The sequence below is a fragment of the Scyliorhinus torazame genome, chromosome 29 (genome assembly GCF_047496885.1).
Source record: "Scyliorhinus torazame isolate Kashiwa2021f chromosome 29, sScyTor2.1, whole genome shotgun sequence".
Classification (NCBI taxonomy): domain Eukaryota; kingdom Metazoa; phylum Chordata; class Chondrichthyes; order Carcharhiniformes; family Scyliorhinidae; genus Scyliorhinus; species Scyliorhinus torazame.
Genome location: NC_092735.1, coordinates 32746726 through 32761964, shown reverse-complemented (window position 1 = coordinate 32761964; position 15239 = coordinate 32746726). Strand labels below are relative to the sequence as shown.

Genomic DNA, 15239 nt, shown 5'->3' with positions numbered 1-15239 from the left:
CTTCACCGATCGCAACGTGTACTTCCTGAACGTTGTTGACGAATACTCCCATTTCCCCATCCCCTGCCCCGACATGACCGCATCCACGGTCATTAAAGCCCTCGGTACTATTTTTACACTGTTCGGTTTCCCCGACTATATCCATAGCGACAGGGGGTCCTCCTTTATGAGTGACGAACTGCGTCAACTCCTGCTCAACAGGGGCATAGCCTCGAGCAGGACGACCAGTTACAACCCCCGGGGGAACGGGCAGGTAGAAAGGGAGAATGGAACGGTCTGGAAGGCCGTCCTGCTGGCCCTCCGGTCTAGGAGTCTCCCAATTTCCCACTGGCAGGAAGTCCTCCCGAATGCCCTTCACTCTATCCGGTCCCTGCTGTGCACCACCACGAATCAAACGCCTCACGAGCGCCTCCTCCTCTTTCCTAGGAAGTCCTCCTCTGGAACGCCACTTCCGACCTGGCTAGCAGCTCCGGGACCCATTCTGCTCCGGAAACATGTGCGGGAGCACAAGTCAGATCCGTTGGTGGAACGGGTGCATCTCCTTCACGCCAACCCGCAATACGCCTATGTGGAGTACCCCGATGGGCAACAGGACACGGTCTCTCTGCGAGATCTGGCGCCCGCCGGAGCTACCCCCCCCCCCCACCAATCACCACCTCCTCACTCCCGCCGGTTCATCCCGCAGCCACCACCTTCCCGGCGGGTTTGGTTCTCCTCCCAGACCCGCCCAGGAGTAAGGACACCGGGAACAGCGCTACGCTCCCAGAGTCGACGGGACTCGAGCCAGCGCCATCACCACCACGCCGGAGATGATCGGAAAGGACGACCAGGGCGCCCATCCGGCTCATCGAATCACTTTAACTCTCAACGTTTTCAGTCATTGTGGCTTGTTACAGTATATCATGCCGACCCTGTTTGGCCCATTGGCCCAGTTGAAGCGATAATTTTGTGTTTTGTTCAAAGTTACGGCTCAGTACCGACTCTGTAAACCCCTACCACCATCCCGCCAGGTTCTTTTTCCAACAAGGGGTGAATGTGGTGGTATGTATTAGGGGTAATACGGTACACCACGTGTCAACAGGCTATTGGTGGAGGGATGCCAGGTCCTGATAGGATCTGCCACCTACTGGACTCCACCCAGAAATGCCGGTATAAGAACCCAGTTTTTCCCTCAGCAGCTGCATTCTGTAACCACGCTGCTGGGGATAAAGTTCTGCTTAGTAAAGCCTTCAATTGACATTACCTCAACCTGCCTTGTGTCATATTGACGGTGCTACAGAGTTTTACAATGATGGCATTAAAGAGTAGGTTCAGGTTAAGCCTGTGAGACTGTTGGTGCAAATCAATTGTGACATTTTTATTGGTTTGATGTGGATAACTGATTGAGATGCCTCAAAGCAACTGGCATGAGACAGGTTTTTCATTTTTACCATCTTACAGAAAGGGCAATAACTGCTGGTCTTACAGCATCCAGAGGGCAGGAAAAATTGAAAATGTGGAAGGAGTAGACATTAAGTTGTTGAATAAATATTACAGATGGAGTAGCTTGTTGTCAGACACAAACCACTTACCTCACTCTGATATATGCACATACCCAAGTACACTAACTCACTGAGAAAATGTCACCATGGAGTAGATACGAAAGCCCCACAAAGCTTGCAAATTGAAGCAAGCACACACCAAGAAATAGAAGGGGATAAGTCATTACTGCTTGGTATCTTACTAATGAACAACAAAACCACTAAATTGCCAAATACTTTTATTCCATATTGAGCAAGAGAAAAACCAAATTAGCCAGAGGGCTCCCCAAATCCAGGGTGAGCTTGTCAAACAGGTACTCTCCCGTGCCATTCTCAGGGGCTCCCAGTCTCTTCAGGTTGGTGATGTGATCTCCGAGCGTCTTGATCATCTTCACTTGTTCATCCAAGTAGTGAGTCTCCAGGAAGTCACAAAGCTGAAAAGAGACGAAACAACATTTTATGTCCAGCAGCAGATAAAAGAATGTGGGATCTTCCCTCCAGACAGATAGTTGGGCATCAATGTTGTTACATCCCAAGAAATTGGTGAAAGACCCATTTCACCCAACCCCTGCCACCAGCAAAAGCAAAGCCATCAGGATTGGAGATGTTCCAAATAGTATCAAGTCCTACAAGGTTATGAACTCCAATATATCCCCCAGAAAAAAAACCAAGAACTCACATGAGGGTCAGTGTTCCCAGAGGAGAGTTTGTGCAGATCCAGCAGACTCCGGTTCACATTCTTCTCCATCTGCAGAGCTCTCTGCATTGCCTCCAGACCATTGCTCCACTCATCCTGCTCTGGTTTCTGGCAAGGGGAAGGTGTTATTGCAAGAGTGGAAAGTCATTGAAAAAAAGAAGGAGATTATGCTCAAATCGGACCAATGTGTTCTCTCAATAGCGGGGTTAATCAATCTTGAAGAAATGACATGGAAGACAATGATTTCTTCAGCTCAGGCTGATCAAAGCCACAACAACCAATCGCTTACCCACTCATTTCAACACTAGCAATTTTAGTCACTCAGTACCCAAAGGTGCAGTAATAAACAAAAACATCCACAAGGAAACTTCAAGCAAAATAAATTGGATCGCAAGACAAATCCAACCTTGACATCCTCCAGGATGATGCGGCCTCCACGTCTATTCTGGAATTCCATCAGTTTCTCAGCGTGTTCCCGTTCCTCATGTGACTGCTCCTTGAAGAACTCAGCAAAGTGACGCAGGGCAACGTCATCCCGGTCAAAGTAAGAGGACTGCAGGTAGAGACAAAAATGGAAAAAGAAATCTGGCAGATCATGATAAATTCCCTCAAAAAACTCTTCACAGAACTTGTTGCAGTACAAGAGGCCATTCAGCCCATCATATCTGCACTGGTTCTCTCAAAAGCACCAAGCATCATGACAATGTCATTCCCTGCCTTTTCCCCCTGCATGTAGTTTAAATTAATCATCAGAATCCCTCAACCACAACAGGCAGCGCATTCCAGACCACAACCACTCCAAATGGGATCAGTTGCTCCCAATCTATTCCTGACCAGCTGCCACATGATCTTTTATAATAATATTTATTGTCACAAGAGTAAGATCCTGGCATGGATAGAGGATTGGCTGACTGGCAGAAGGCAGAGAGTGGGGATAAAGGGGTCTTTTTCAGGATGGCAGCCAGTGTTATGCCTCAGGGGTCAGGACCACTACCTGGGGTTTACAATTGTCACAGAATTTACAGTGCAGAAGGAGTCATTTGGCCCATCGAGTCTGCACCAGCTCTTGGAAAGAGCACCCTACCCAAGCCCCACCCCCACCCTATCCCCATAACCCAGTAACCCCACCCAACACAACAGCAATTTTGGACACCAAGGGCAATTTAGCACACCAATCCACCTAACCTGCACATCTTTGGACTGTGGGAGGAAACCAGAGCACCCGGAGGAAACCCACGCAGACACGAGGAGGATGTGCAGACTCCGCACAGACAGTGACCCAAGCCAGGAATCGAACCTGGGACCCTGGAGCTGTGAAGCAATTGTGCTGCCCACAAATATACATTAATGATCTGGAAGAAGGTACTGAAGGCACTGTTGCTAATTTTGCAGATGATACAAAGATCTGTAGAGGGACAGGTAGTACTTAGGAAGGAAGGGGGCTACAGAAGGACTCGGACAAGCTAGGAGAGAGGGCAATGAAGTGGCAAATGAAATAATGTGGACAAGTGAGAGGTTATGCACTTTGGAAGGAGGAATCCAGGCATAGACTATTTTCTAAATGGGGAAATGCTTCGGAAAGCAGAAGCACAAAGGGACTTGGGAGTCCTTGTCCACGATTCTCTTAAGGTTAACGTGTAGGTTCAGTCTGCAGTTAAGGAGGCACATGCAGTATTAGCATTCATGTCAAGAGGGCTTGAATACAAGACCAGGGATGTAGTTCTGTGGCTCTGGTCAGACCCCATTTGGAGTATTGGGAGCAGTTTTGGGCCCCGTATCTAAGGAAGGATGTGCTGGCCTTGGAAAGGGTCCACAGGAGGTTCACAAGAATGATCCCTGGAATGAAGAACCCGTCGTATGAGGAATGTTTGAGGACTCTGGGTCTGTACTGGTTGGAGTTTAGAAGGATGAGAGGGGATCTTATTGAAACATACAAGATACTGCGAGGCCTGGATAGAGTGCACATGGAAAGGATGTTTCCACTTGTAGGAAAATCTAGAGGACACCATCTCAGACTAAAGGGACAATCCTTTGAAACAGAGATGAGGAATTTCTTCAGCCAGAGGGTGGTGAATCTGTGGAACTCTTTGCCGCAGAAGGCTGTGGAGGCCAAATCACTGAGTGTCTTTAAGACAGAGATAGATAGGTTCTTTCAATAAGGGATTCAGGGGTTATGGGGAGAAGGCAGGAGAATGGGGATGAGAAAATATCAGCCATGATTGAATGGCGGAGCAGACGCGATGGGCCGAGCGGTCTAATTCTGCTCCTATGTCTTATGGTCCAAGTCGGCTTACATTAACACTGCAATGAAGTTACCAAAGCCCCTGGTCGCCACACTCCTGCACCTGTTCAGGGACAGAGGGAGAACTCAGAATGCCCAAATTATGTAACAAGCACGTCTTTTGGGACATCATATCTCTATCAAAAGTACTCTTAAAACCTCTTGTAAATCTTATCTGCACTCTGTCCCAATACATTGTCTTCAGTAAGGTTTTCTTACAAAAATCATCTCACCAATGTTATACTGAAAGCCCATAGAAGAGTTAACAAGGTCACTTGACTTTATTAGAAGACAAGTGGTCCAACTTCAAGAGAGGAAGACTTAAGACAGGATTTCAGTCTCTCAATTAGGGATGAGTTAATTGGTCAGAACCAATGCTTACTGACCAATAATTACTTAACCAATTTAATTGTTTTCATTTCAAATTTGGAAATATTAATTAAGGTTTATTAAATCTTTAGATGCAATCTTACAAAACCCTAGAGTTGATTTCTGGTATGAACACCTCAGTAACTCTGATAGAGGGAACGGTCTGCAAAATGAGGCCTATTGTAAGTTAGCATACACAGGATAAAATCCAGGGAAAGTTAGAGAGATACTAAATCCAATTCATTACCCAAGAAAAGAAATTTGCATAGAATATACTGATAACAGAACTTCAAATTCGGATTGCAAAACAAATCTCACCATGGAGAGGTAAACATAGGAGGAATAGAGCTCCAGGTTGATCTGCTTGTTAACAGCATCCTCACAGTCCTTGTGGTAGTTCTGACAGACTTGGGACACCATCTTCACTATTACTGTCACCTAGAAAGTTCTATAACTGACCCTGCCTAACACAAGTTCTTGTATTTATACAACTGGGACAATCTGCATTCAAACAGGGAATGACATGACCAGTGATGATTGACACTCCCTGATAGCCAATCAGGAATCGGCCATGAACCCAGCCACCAATTAACAAAGGGGAGGGGGGTGGAGCGCGATATTCAGAGCCAATCAGAGCTTTGGAAAGCAGGCAGATTTGGATGATTAGTCTGAGATTGCAATGTAGGAACAGGAAGAGCCCATTCAGCCCATCAAGCCTGTTCTACCATTCAATTAGCATGGCTGCTCTGAATTTTAGTGCCGTGTGTCCACTTTGGTTCCATATGCCTTCATCCCCTTACCTAACAAAAACCTATAGGTCGCGATTTAACACGAAAGAAACAGAGTCCCGTTTTGGGCACATAAACATGGGTGTTTCTTGGCATCTGTAAAATGCCAAGCGTGACCCCGCTATCTAATGGGACTCTGCTGTTTTGTTTACCTCGGTGAGGGACGTCCAGCCGAGGCCGCACTTACCTTCATTTCCTGCACTGACGAGCTCAGCCGGCCAGAGCAGGAAGAGTATTTGCGGATCATGGTGCCATTTCTATATGCCACCCTAACTTTCTGTTCCCCCTTTGCTCTCCCACTGTGGCGTCTGGAATTGCCCCAACTTACTTACCTCTTAGGGGCTCCTCGAGCAACCCCCCCCCCCCCCCCCCCCCCCCGCCGTCACCCCACCTCTTAAGTGCAGGGCAACCCTGAGCTCAATCCCTGGCATGGGCAACCTGGCACCCAGGTAGATTGGCAGTGCCAGTCCCAGGGTGCCCAGGTGGCAGTGCCAAGTATTCCCAAGTGCGTGCAGGAGTGTCAGGGTACTCAGGACCGGCCATCCGAAGGCCTCCAATGGCCTGGGAGGCCCCTCGCCCCCATGTGCCGTTATGCCTGGTCCACATTTGTATAGACCAGTGCTAAACGGGGCCATGGTGATGCTTCTCAGGCACGGGTGTTAAGTCCCGGATCTTGGGACAATACAGCATTGCCAGTGAGCCTAATGGCTCATTTAAGTGTGTTAATCTGGACCAAGATCAGCGAGTGCGAGATCCAGATTGCAACGTCTCAAAAGATTTTGTTAAATCTCATGAGGCATTTTTGATGATAAGTAGACTATTACCTGTATATAATATGAGTAGTTCATCATCACTGTAAATTCTATGATCTGCATATAAGTTGTATGTTTTACTGTTGTAGTTCTACCATCCAACCAGCAGGGGCGAGTACTGAGTCCCAGGACACCGGATGCACCATGTGTTCCTTCAGAAGCTGTTTGTAAGGAGTTGATTGCAGTCACAGATTAGAGTAGCTCTGTAGTATCTTAGCCTAAGTTAGTGTTAGACATTTATTTCCAACTGTATTGGACATTTTAGTTATTCGTTAAAGGGGCTGTTTAGCACAGGGCTAAATCACTGGCTTTGAAAGCAGACCAAGGCAGGCCAGCAGCACGGTTCAATTCCCGCAACAGGCGCCGGAATGTGGCAACTAGGGGCTTTTCAAAGTAACTTCATTGAAGCCTATTTGTGACAATGAGCGATTTTCCTTTCATTTCGTTTCATGTAGTTAGTAATAAATAGCTTTGTTCATAAAACAAAATCTAATGTCCTTTGCTCACATCAGCTCAATCAAAGAACATTACAGCGTTCTGAGTAGATTAAAAAGCCTCATTGCGTCACCAAATCGGGCGCGACGAGGCCATTAAATCGTGTCCATAATCTCCATTTTGAAATACTTATTTGGTCCCAGCATTTTGTGGGGGGACACCTCCAAAATTCAATGTTCCTTTTTGTGAAGAAATGGCCAAGATTTAATCTTCAGACCCTGTTCCAGAGGAAATAGGCTCCCGCTATCTACCTAATCTGGGCAGCACAGTAGCACAGTGGTTAGCACCGTTGCTTCACAGCTCCAGGGTCCCAGGTTCGATTCCCGGCTTGGGTCACTGGCTGTGCGGAGTCTGCATGTTCTCCCCGTGTCTGCCTGGGTTTCCTCCGGGTGCTCCGGTTTCCTCCCACAAGTCCCGAAAGACGTGCTTGTTAGGGGAATTGGACATTCTGAATTCTCCCTCCGTGTACCCGAACAGGCGCCGGAGTGTGGCGACTCAGGGATTTTCACAGTAACTTCATTGCAGTGTTAATGTAAGCCTACTTGTGACAATAAAGACTATTATTAATCGTATACATTAACCATCGCCAACAGCTCAGTTATAATCATTCCCTTAATCTTTAATACTCAACGGAATGCAAGAGTAGTCTATGCAAACTGTCCTCATCATTTAACCTGTTTATCTCTGCTATCATTCTGGAGAATCTTTGCTGCAGCCTCTCCATAACTAATATCAGAACTGAACACAGCCCTTTGGAGGTCTTCCAACCAGAGATTTACAAGTAGCAACAATCTCCATCCCTTTATACTCCAAGATATTCTATTTGCTTTGTCAACCACTTTTTGTACCTGCGACTGAGCTTTTAGTAATTTCTGTGCATGGGCCCATTAATCTCCCTGTTCCTCCTCACCTTGAGCTCCTCACTACGAAATAAATGCTTTAATTTATCTTTCTCATTTCCAAATGGATGATCTCACTTCTCACGTTGATCTCTTGGGATACTAGACAACCGGGCAAAACCCTGGCAGACGAAGGTCAAAGGGCTTAAGGAAGATCAACTCCAGATCGTAAGAAGTCTTACAACACCAGGTTAAAGTCCAACAGGTTTGTTTCGAATCACTAGCTTGCGGAGCGCTGCTCTTTCATCAATTCTCAGGCATCAAACAGTTTGACAATCGCTTAGGAGAATTCACAGACAATTTGGCAGAGTTTGGAAGGGGAGGCAGGGGTTGGTGTTCCAGACTGAACGGTGTTGGCCAGAATAGTTTGACACTGACCTGCAGACCAACCTCAGGGAATTGGCTCATCTGTAGCGTGGGAGGTCACTTTTGAGGAGATTCTCAACTCTCGCTTTACTCATGAAGTGTGACAGGGGTTTTACAATGATGGCATTGAGTAAAATTCAGGTTGAGCCTGCCTGATTGTTGGTGCAATCAATTGTGACAAATATATTGGCCTGACGTTGATAATTGATGGAGATGCCTCAACTGGCCTGAGACAGGTTGGTATGTTCTACCATCTTACAGGAAGGGCAAGTGCTGGCCTTACAGCATCCAGAGCCCAGGAACAAATTGAAAATGCGAAAAAGCAGTCATTTTCAATTATTGAATAAAATGCCTACTACGGATGGAGAAGCTTGTTGTCCAACATATACACACACACACACGATCCACATACCCTTGAGAAAACATTGCCATGGAAAAGCCCCCCAAAGCTTACAAATTGGAGCAATCACAAGCCAAGAAGTATTGAGGGGGAGAAGAAGTTATTACTCAGTACCTTACTAATGAACAACAAAACAGCTCAATTGTATACAACTTTTATTCCATATTTAGCAAGAGAAAACCAATTTAGCCACAGGGCTTCCCAACTCCCAGTCAATCCGGTGTGAGCTTGTCAAACAGGTACTCTCCCATGCCAGGGGCTCCCAGTCTCTTCAGGTTGGTGATGTGATCTCCGAGCTTCTTGATCATCTTCACTTGTTCATCCAGGAAGTCACAAAGCTGAAAGGCAGAAAGAAAGTTACAACAATCAAATCTGTTTCCCTACAAAGTTTGAACTTCAGTTTCCTCCTGATGATCCGGTGAAGGAGGAGATTCCAGCATCACAGGATTCCAACTGTTCAGTTGACTCATTTCTGTCCTCACCCCCCCCCCCGCCCCCCAAAGCCCAAGACAGGTACATATACAAGTGCTGTGCTTTTAGATAAAAGGACGCAAAGCAACTCACATGAGGGTCAGTGTTCCCAGAGGAGAGTTTGTGCAGATCCAGCAGACTCTGGTTCACATTCTTCTCCATCTGCAGAGCTCTCTGCATTGCCTCCAGACCGTTGCTCCACTCGTCCTGCTCTGGTTTCTGGAAGGGGAAAGGCAGACAGCTCATTTCCAACAGATTCAGACACAGAATGAAGTCATGATGAACAAATCAACCAGAGGTCCATGTTACCTGGAACCAATGCACCACAAAGATATAGAATGACTACATCAAACCATGGCATTATCAGTCAAAGGGGACACCAATATCTATTAATTCCAACCTTGTCATGCTCCAGGATGATGCGGCCTCCACGTTTATTCTGGAATTCCATCAGTTTCTCAGCGTGTTCCCGTTTCACAGTGAAGGAGCAGCGATGTATTTCCTAGTCAGGGTGAGTGATTTGGAGGGAGAGCTCCAGGTGTTGGGGTTCCAAGCTATCTGCTCTTTCATTATAATTTTTATTCGTGTCACAAGTAGGCTTACGTTAACACTGCAATGAGGTTTCTGTGCAAATCCCCTAGTCGTCACACGACAGCATCTGTTTGGGTACACGGAGGGAGAATTTAGAAGGTCAATTCACTTAAGCAAGTCTTCGGGACATATGGGAGAAAATTCACATAGACACAGAGAGAATGTGGAGACTCAGACAGACAGAGACCTATGCCCAGAAGCGAGCTGGGGTCAGTGGTGCCATGAAGCAACAGTGCAAAGCACTGTGCTACCATGCTGCCCTTCACGATGGTAGTGGTTTGGAAGGTGTTGTCTCAGTAACCTTGGTGAGTTACTGCAGTGCATCTTGCAGATGGTACACACGGCTGCCACGGTCCAAACCTCATCAGTGGTGGAGGGTTTGAATGTTTTTCGAAGTGGGAGCAATCAAGCAGGTTGCTTGGTCCTTGATCGAGCTTCTTAAGTGTTGTTGGAGCTGCACTCATCCAGACTGGTGAAGAGTATTCCATCACTCCTGACTCGTGCCTTGCCGGTAGCTTGGGAGGGGGGGTCAGCTGGTGAGTTCCTCACCATAGGATTCCTAGCCTTTGACCTGCCCTGGAAGCCACAGCATCATTATGGCTAGTTCAGTTTTTGATCAATGGTAACCCCCAGGATGTTGATTGATATGTAATCACACCCTGAGCTCAGTGTTACATTGTTCAGAACATCAAACAGCATTGTGAAACTGTCAACAGTGCTATGTGAACCCACGTCATGGTTCGAAATGATTTGGAGTGTACATGGAAATTAGATCTTCACCACGATCAGGAAGAATGGTGCTCAGACATACTGTAACTGAGTGCAATATGAACTAATCTGGAAATAAAGGGATTTCAAATTTACACAGAGGCAAAACTGTAGTTTATTTACAATTATTATTTTACAAGACCAGGCCATAAACTGACATCCAGTCAGAATTGCCAAACACAAGTACTGTTCCGAGCAGTCAGTTCAGTCACTCTCCCCCAGGGTGAGCTTGTCAAACAGGTACTCTCCCGTGCCATTCTCAGGGGCTCCCAGTCTCTTCAGGTTGGTGATGTGATCTCCGAGCTTCTTGATCATCTTCACTTGCTCATCCAAGTAGTGAGTCTCCAGGAAGTCACAAAGCTGAAAAAACAAAGAAAAAAAAAAAGTTACATCAAACAAATCTCCCAGGACTTTGATTTTTCCCCACAAATGTTGACCTTTAGTCCAATAATGGAGATGGATGCAAGAGTTCAAAGTTTCCTCCTGATGGTGGAGATTCCTGCATCGCACTGGATTCCAGGTGTTCAGTTGGCTTATCTCAGTCCTCACCATCACCTCTTTTCTCCCCACACATTTCCCTCCCAACCGCAATACATATGACCATCACTTTTAGATAAAAGGACACAAAGCCACTCACATGAGGGTCAGTGTTCCCAGAGGAGAGTTTGTGCAGATCCAGCAGACTCTGGTTCACATTCTTCTCCATCTGCAGAGCTCTCTGCATTGCCTCCAGACCGTTGCTCCACTCATCCTGCTCTGGTTTCTGAAAGGGGAAAGGCGGACAGCTCATTTCCAACAGCTCAGACCCAAAATGAAGTCAAGATGAACAAAGGCAACCAGAAACCGATGTTACCAGGAACCAATGCACCACAAAGATACAGAATTATGGCATTAAACCATGCCAGCAGTCAAAGGGGACACCAATATTGATTAATCCCAACCTTGACATCCTCCAGGATGATGCAGCCTCCACGTTTATTCTGTGGAATTTCATCAGTTTCTCAGCGTGTTCCCGTTCCTCATGTGACTGCTCCTTGAAGAACTCAGCAAAGTGATGCAGGGCAACATCATCCCGGTCAAAGTAAGAGAACTGCAGGAGAGAAGTTTGCAAATCCATTAATGGGGGTGGGGGGGGGGTGGTGAGACCCAGAGCCAATCAGAGCTTTGGATTCCAGACCGGGATGATGTCACTGATTTTGCTTTCCTTGACCTTCTTCAGGTGTGAAAATGTCTCGTTGTTGAACTCTCCTATTTTAACTCAATGATAATTTGTTCCTTTTGCTGAAGTGGGTTTTCATAACCTGGACAAGTTTGTTACTGGCCAGGAGCAGTGAAGCTGATACAATATTCAAACAATCAGGTTTTCTTGAGGGAATTTTCTAACCAACCACTGGGCAGGGAAATGGAAACGTGGGAATGGGAGGGGGTGAACATCACTGAATCGAATGTCACCCACGGACACGTCTCCATTTGCTGTGTTTGGGGACAGGCTGGATGGAGAAGTTGGTCTTTTCCTGCTCGTCAATGTTGTATATTGGATGAGTCCTTTTATGGTCAACTTTCAATGTGGCTGAAGCCTCTTGGGAGAGACGTCACCGATGGGCACAGTTGACCCACCCGAAGAGAAAGTGTATCTGCGTATTTACACCGAGTCTGGTGAAAAAGGATCCGAGATGCAGCGACTGTTCTGTGGTCACAAAGGGCTTTGTCCAAACTGAGGGCCATCACATGGTCACTCAAATGGCCATCCACGTGGACACTTGAGACTTTGGTGAGGGTCTGGGTTACTGATGCTGAGGGAACTACTGAATGATCCTTTCCACAGGAAACTCTTTGAATTCAATATCACAACCTGTAGGGAGTGGGGATGGCGATGGGGATGAGAGGCTCACAGTGGTGCGCAGAATAACAAACACTGAAAGTGACCAGAAATTGTGAGTGATGCTGAGGCAGGAACACGGAATGACTGAAACACCATGGTTTCCTCGAATTCTCTTTAGTATTATGTTGTGGCTTCGCACATCCTCAACTTAAAGAAGCCCTCCTGGTGTGCAGCATATTCGACCCTCCACGGCCCATTCAGTTGCTGCATTCTCACCCAGCTTACAGGTAGTTGACTGAAAATTAATTGTACTCAGTGCAGATCTCAACAATGTTCCTGAAACTAACTAATAAACATGGATAATTGCAGTAAGGAGACAAATGGGGGTCGATGGGAATTTGGAAAGAAGAAGACAGGCTGTTAGGTAAATGCTTATGGTGCTCAAATACTAATAAATACAACTTTTAATCACTAATGGGATGTGGACACGTCGGCTGGGTCAGTATTTCTTGCCTGTTTCTAATTAGCCTCGAACTGAAAGCTGGGCTATTTCAGAGGGTGCTTAACATTGCTGTGGGTTGGAGACACATGTAGGCCAGACCAGGTAAGGATGGTGGATTGCCTTCCCTAAAGGACATCAGTGAACCACTGGGTTTTTAAACAACTTTTAATAATAAGAATAAGAATATTGCAAGGGTCCTTCCCACTGATTTCCTTTATTTTTGCCATTACCAGGTTTGACCCATGGATGTTGATGAACGTGTATCCTGAAGCCAAGCAGCAGAGAATGAGGAATTCAAGAAGTTGCACCATATTATACATAGAACATAGAGAGCAGAAGGAGGCCATTCGGCCCATCAAGTCTGCACCGACCCACTTAAGCCCTCACTTCCACCCTATCCTAACCCCTCCTAACCTTTTTGTCACTAAAGGCAATTTATCATGGCCAATCCACCTAACCTGCACGTCTTTGGACTGTGGGAGGAAACCGGAGCACCCGGAGGAAACCCACGCAGACACGGGGAGAATGTGCAGACTCGGCACAGACAGTGACCCAGTGGGGAATCGAACCTGGGACCCTGGCGCTGTGAAGTCACAGTGCTATCCACTTGCGCTGCCCCTACGCTGCGGTTAGTTTCTGAACAGGAGAACTCGGCCTCTGTGGCAGATGGGGTGAGACTTGGTTTGATAATGGTCAATGAATTGGCTAAAAGGTCCTATTCTGACCAGTAACAGGCAGTGATTGGATCCAGCCTGAAGAAAGCGACCCGAGGAAAGCAGAGTTTTTAAAAAAAAAATTTAGAGTGTCCAATTCATTTTTTCCAATTAAGGGGCAATTTAACGTGGCCAATCCACCTAACCTGCACATCTTTGGGTTGTGGGGGGTGAAACCCATGCAAACATGGGGAGAATGTGCAAACTCCACACGGACAGTGACACAGGGCCGGGATCGAAGCTGGGTCCTCAGTGCTGCAGTCCCAGTGCTATCCAATGTGCCACATGCTGCCCTAACACTTCACTTGATTAAGACTTTACTTTGATGGGAATCACAATATATCTTGATTCTAATATAGAATCCAATAATTAGTCTTGTGATGATACAAGTCAGTAAATGTCGGACTCTGTATACTATTTAAGAAGCCTCCTCTCTTTTTCTTTATATATTCCAAACGGTGAGATCAGGATCGGGGAAGAAACTAATATCACTTAATGGCCATCTTGCTTTGGGAAGGTGATTATTTGAGTATTCCCGAGATCAGATAAGAGCAAAAAAAAATGGTTTGAGGTTATAATCCGAATCAACCTTTACATTTTGTCCCCACAGTCCTCTTACTTTGACCGGGATGACGTTGCGGAAGGGCCAATCGGTGGCAGTTCGAGTTTTATAAATTTAGAGTACCCAATTAATTTTTTCCAATTAAGGGGCAATTTAGCATGACCAATCGACCTAGCCTGCACATTTTTGGGTTGTGGCGACAAAACCCACGCAAACACGGGGAGAATGTGCAAACTCCACACAGACAGTGACCCAGAGCCGGGATCGAACCTGGGACCTCGGCGCCGTGAGGCAGCAGAGCTAACCCACTGCGCCACCGTGCTGCCCAAGGAAAGCAGAGTTGAGACCAGGACACACAGAAAAGGACCTGCTCTCTCTCTCATCTATTCTCCAGGTAAGCTGCTGTATTTCTGAAACTGCACAGACCTGAATCAATCTAGAGTGAAAAGCTCGAACAAAGCCCAGATTGAAGCAAGGTGTGCTGGAATCAACCATCTCAAACAAAGTCTCTTCCACCTCCCGTACTGGCCTCCCCAAACAGGCGCCGGAATGTGGCGACTAGGGGCTTTTCACAGTAACTTCATTGAAGCCTACGTGTGACAATAAGCGATTATTATTATGATTGTCTGTCTGGTGTCTGAATATGTAGAGGGTGGGACGAGTTTAAGTTGGGGGTGGGGGGGGGGGGGAAATAATTAGGTAGTTGTGCCTTCTGCATATTGCAGTATAGTTATAAAGTGTTTAGAACAAAGAACAAAGAAATGTACAGCACAGGAACAGGCCGTTCAGCCCTCCAAGCCCGTGCCGACCATGCTGCCCGACTAAACTACAATCTTTTACACTTCCTGGGTCCGAATCCCTCTATTCATGTATTTGTCAAGATGCCCCTTAAATGACCCTATCGTCCCTGCTTCCACCACCTCCTCCGGTAGCGAGTTCCAGGCACCCACTACCCTGTGTAAAAAAACTTGCCTCGTATATCTATTCTAAACCTTGCCCCTCTCACCTATGTCCCCTAGTAATTGACCCATCTACCCCAGGGAAAAGCCTCTGACTATCCACTCTGTCTATGCCCCTCATAATTTTGTATACCTCTATCAGGTCACCCCTCAACCTCCTTCGTTCCAGTGAGAACAAACAGAATTTATTCAACCGCTCCTCATAGCTAATGCCCTCCATACCA

The 15239-nt window shown here is 46.5% G+C and overlaps 2 protein-coding genes across 2 annotated transcripts; both read right to left on the bottom strand.

Moving 5' to 3' along the window:
• Positions 1-1742: 1742 nt before the first annotated feature.
• LOC140403779 (ferritin heavy chain B-like) lies at positions 1743-5287 on the bottom strand. Its single transcript, XM_072491941.1, has 4 exons — positions 5186-5287; positions 2624-2770; positions 2200-2325; positions 1743-1954 (listed from the first exon to the last, which is right to left on the bottom strand). The coding sequence occupies exons 1-4, from the start codon at positions 5285-5287 to the stop codon at positions 1760-1762; spliced, it is 570 nt and encodes a 189-aa protein (XP_072348042.1). The 3' UTR covers positions 1743-1759.
• Positions 5288-8839: 3552 nt separating this feature from the next.
• On the bottom strand, positions 8840-10388 carry LOC140404144 (ferritin, higher subunit-like). The gene is made up of 4 exons (XM_072492560.1): positions 10365-10388; positions 9499-9600; positions 9192-9317; positions 8840-8965 (listed from the first exon to the last, which is right to left on the bottom strand). Exons 1-4 carry the CDS (start codon positions 10386-10388, stop codon positions 8840-8842), a joined length of 378 nt encoding a protein of 125 aa, XP_072348661.1.
• Positions 10389-15239: the final 4851 nt, after the last annotated feature.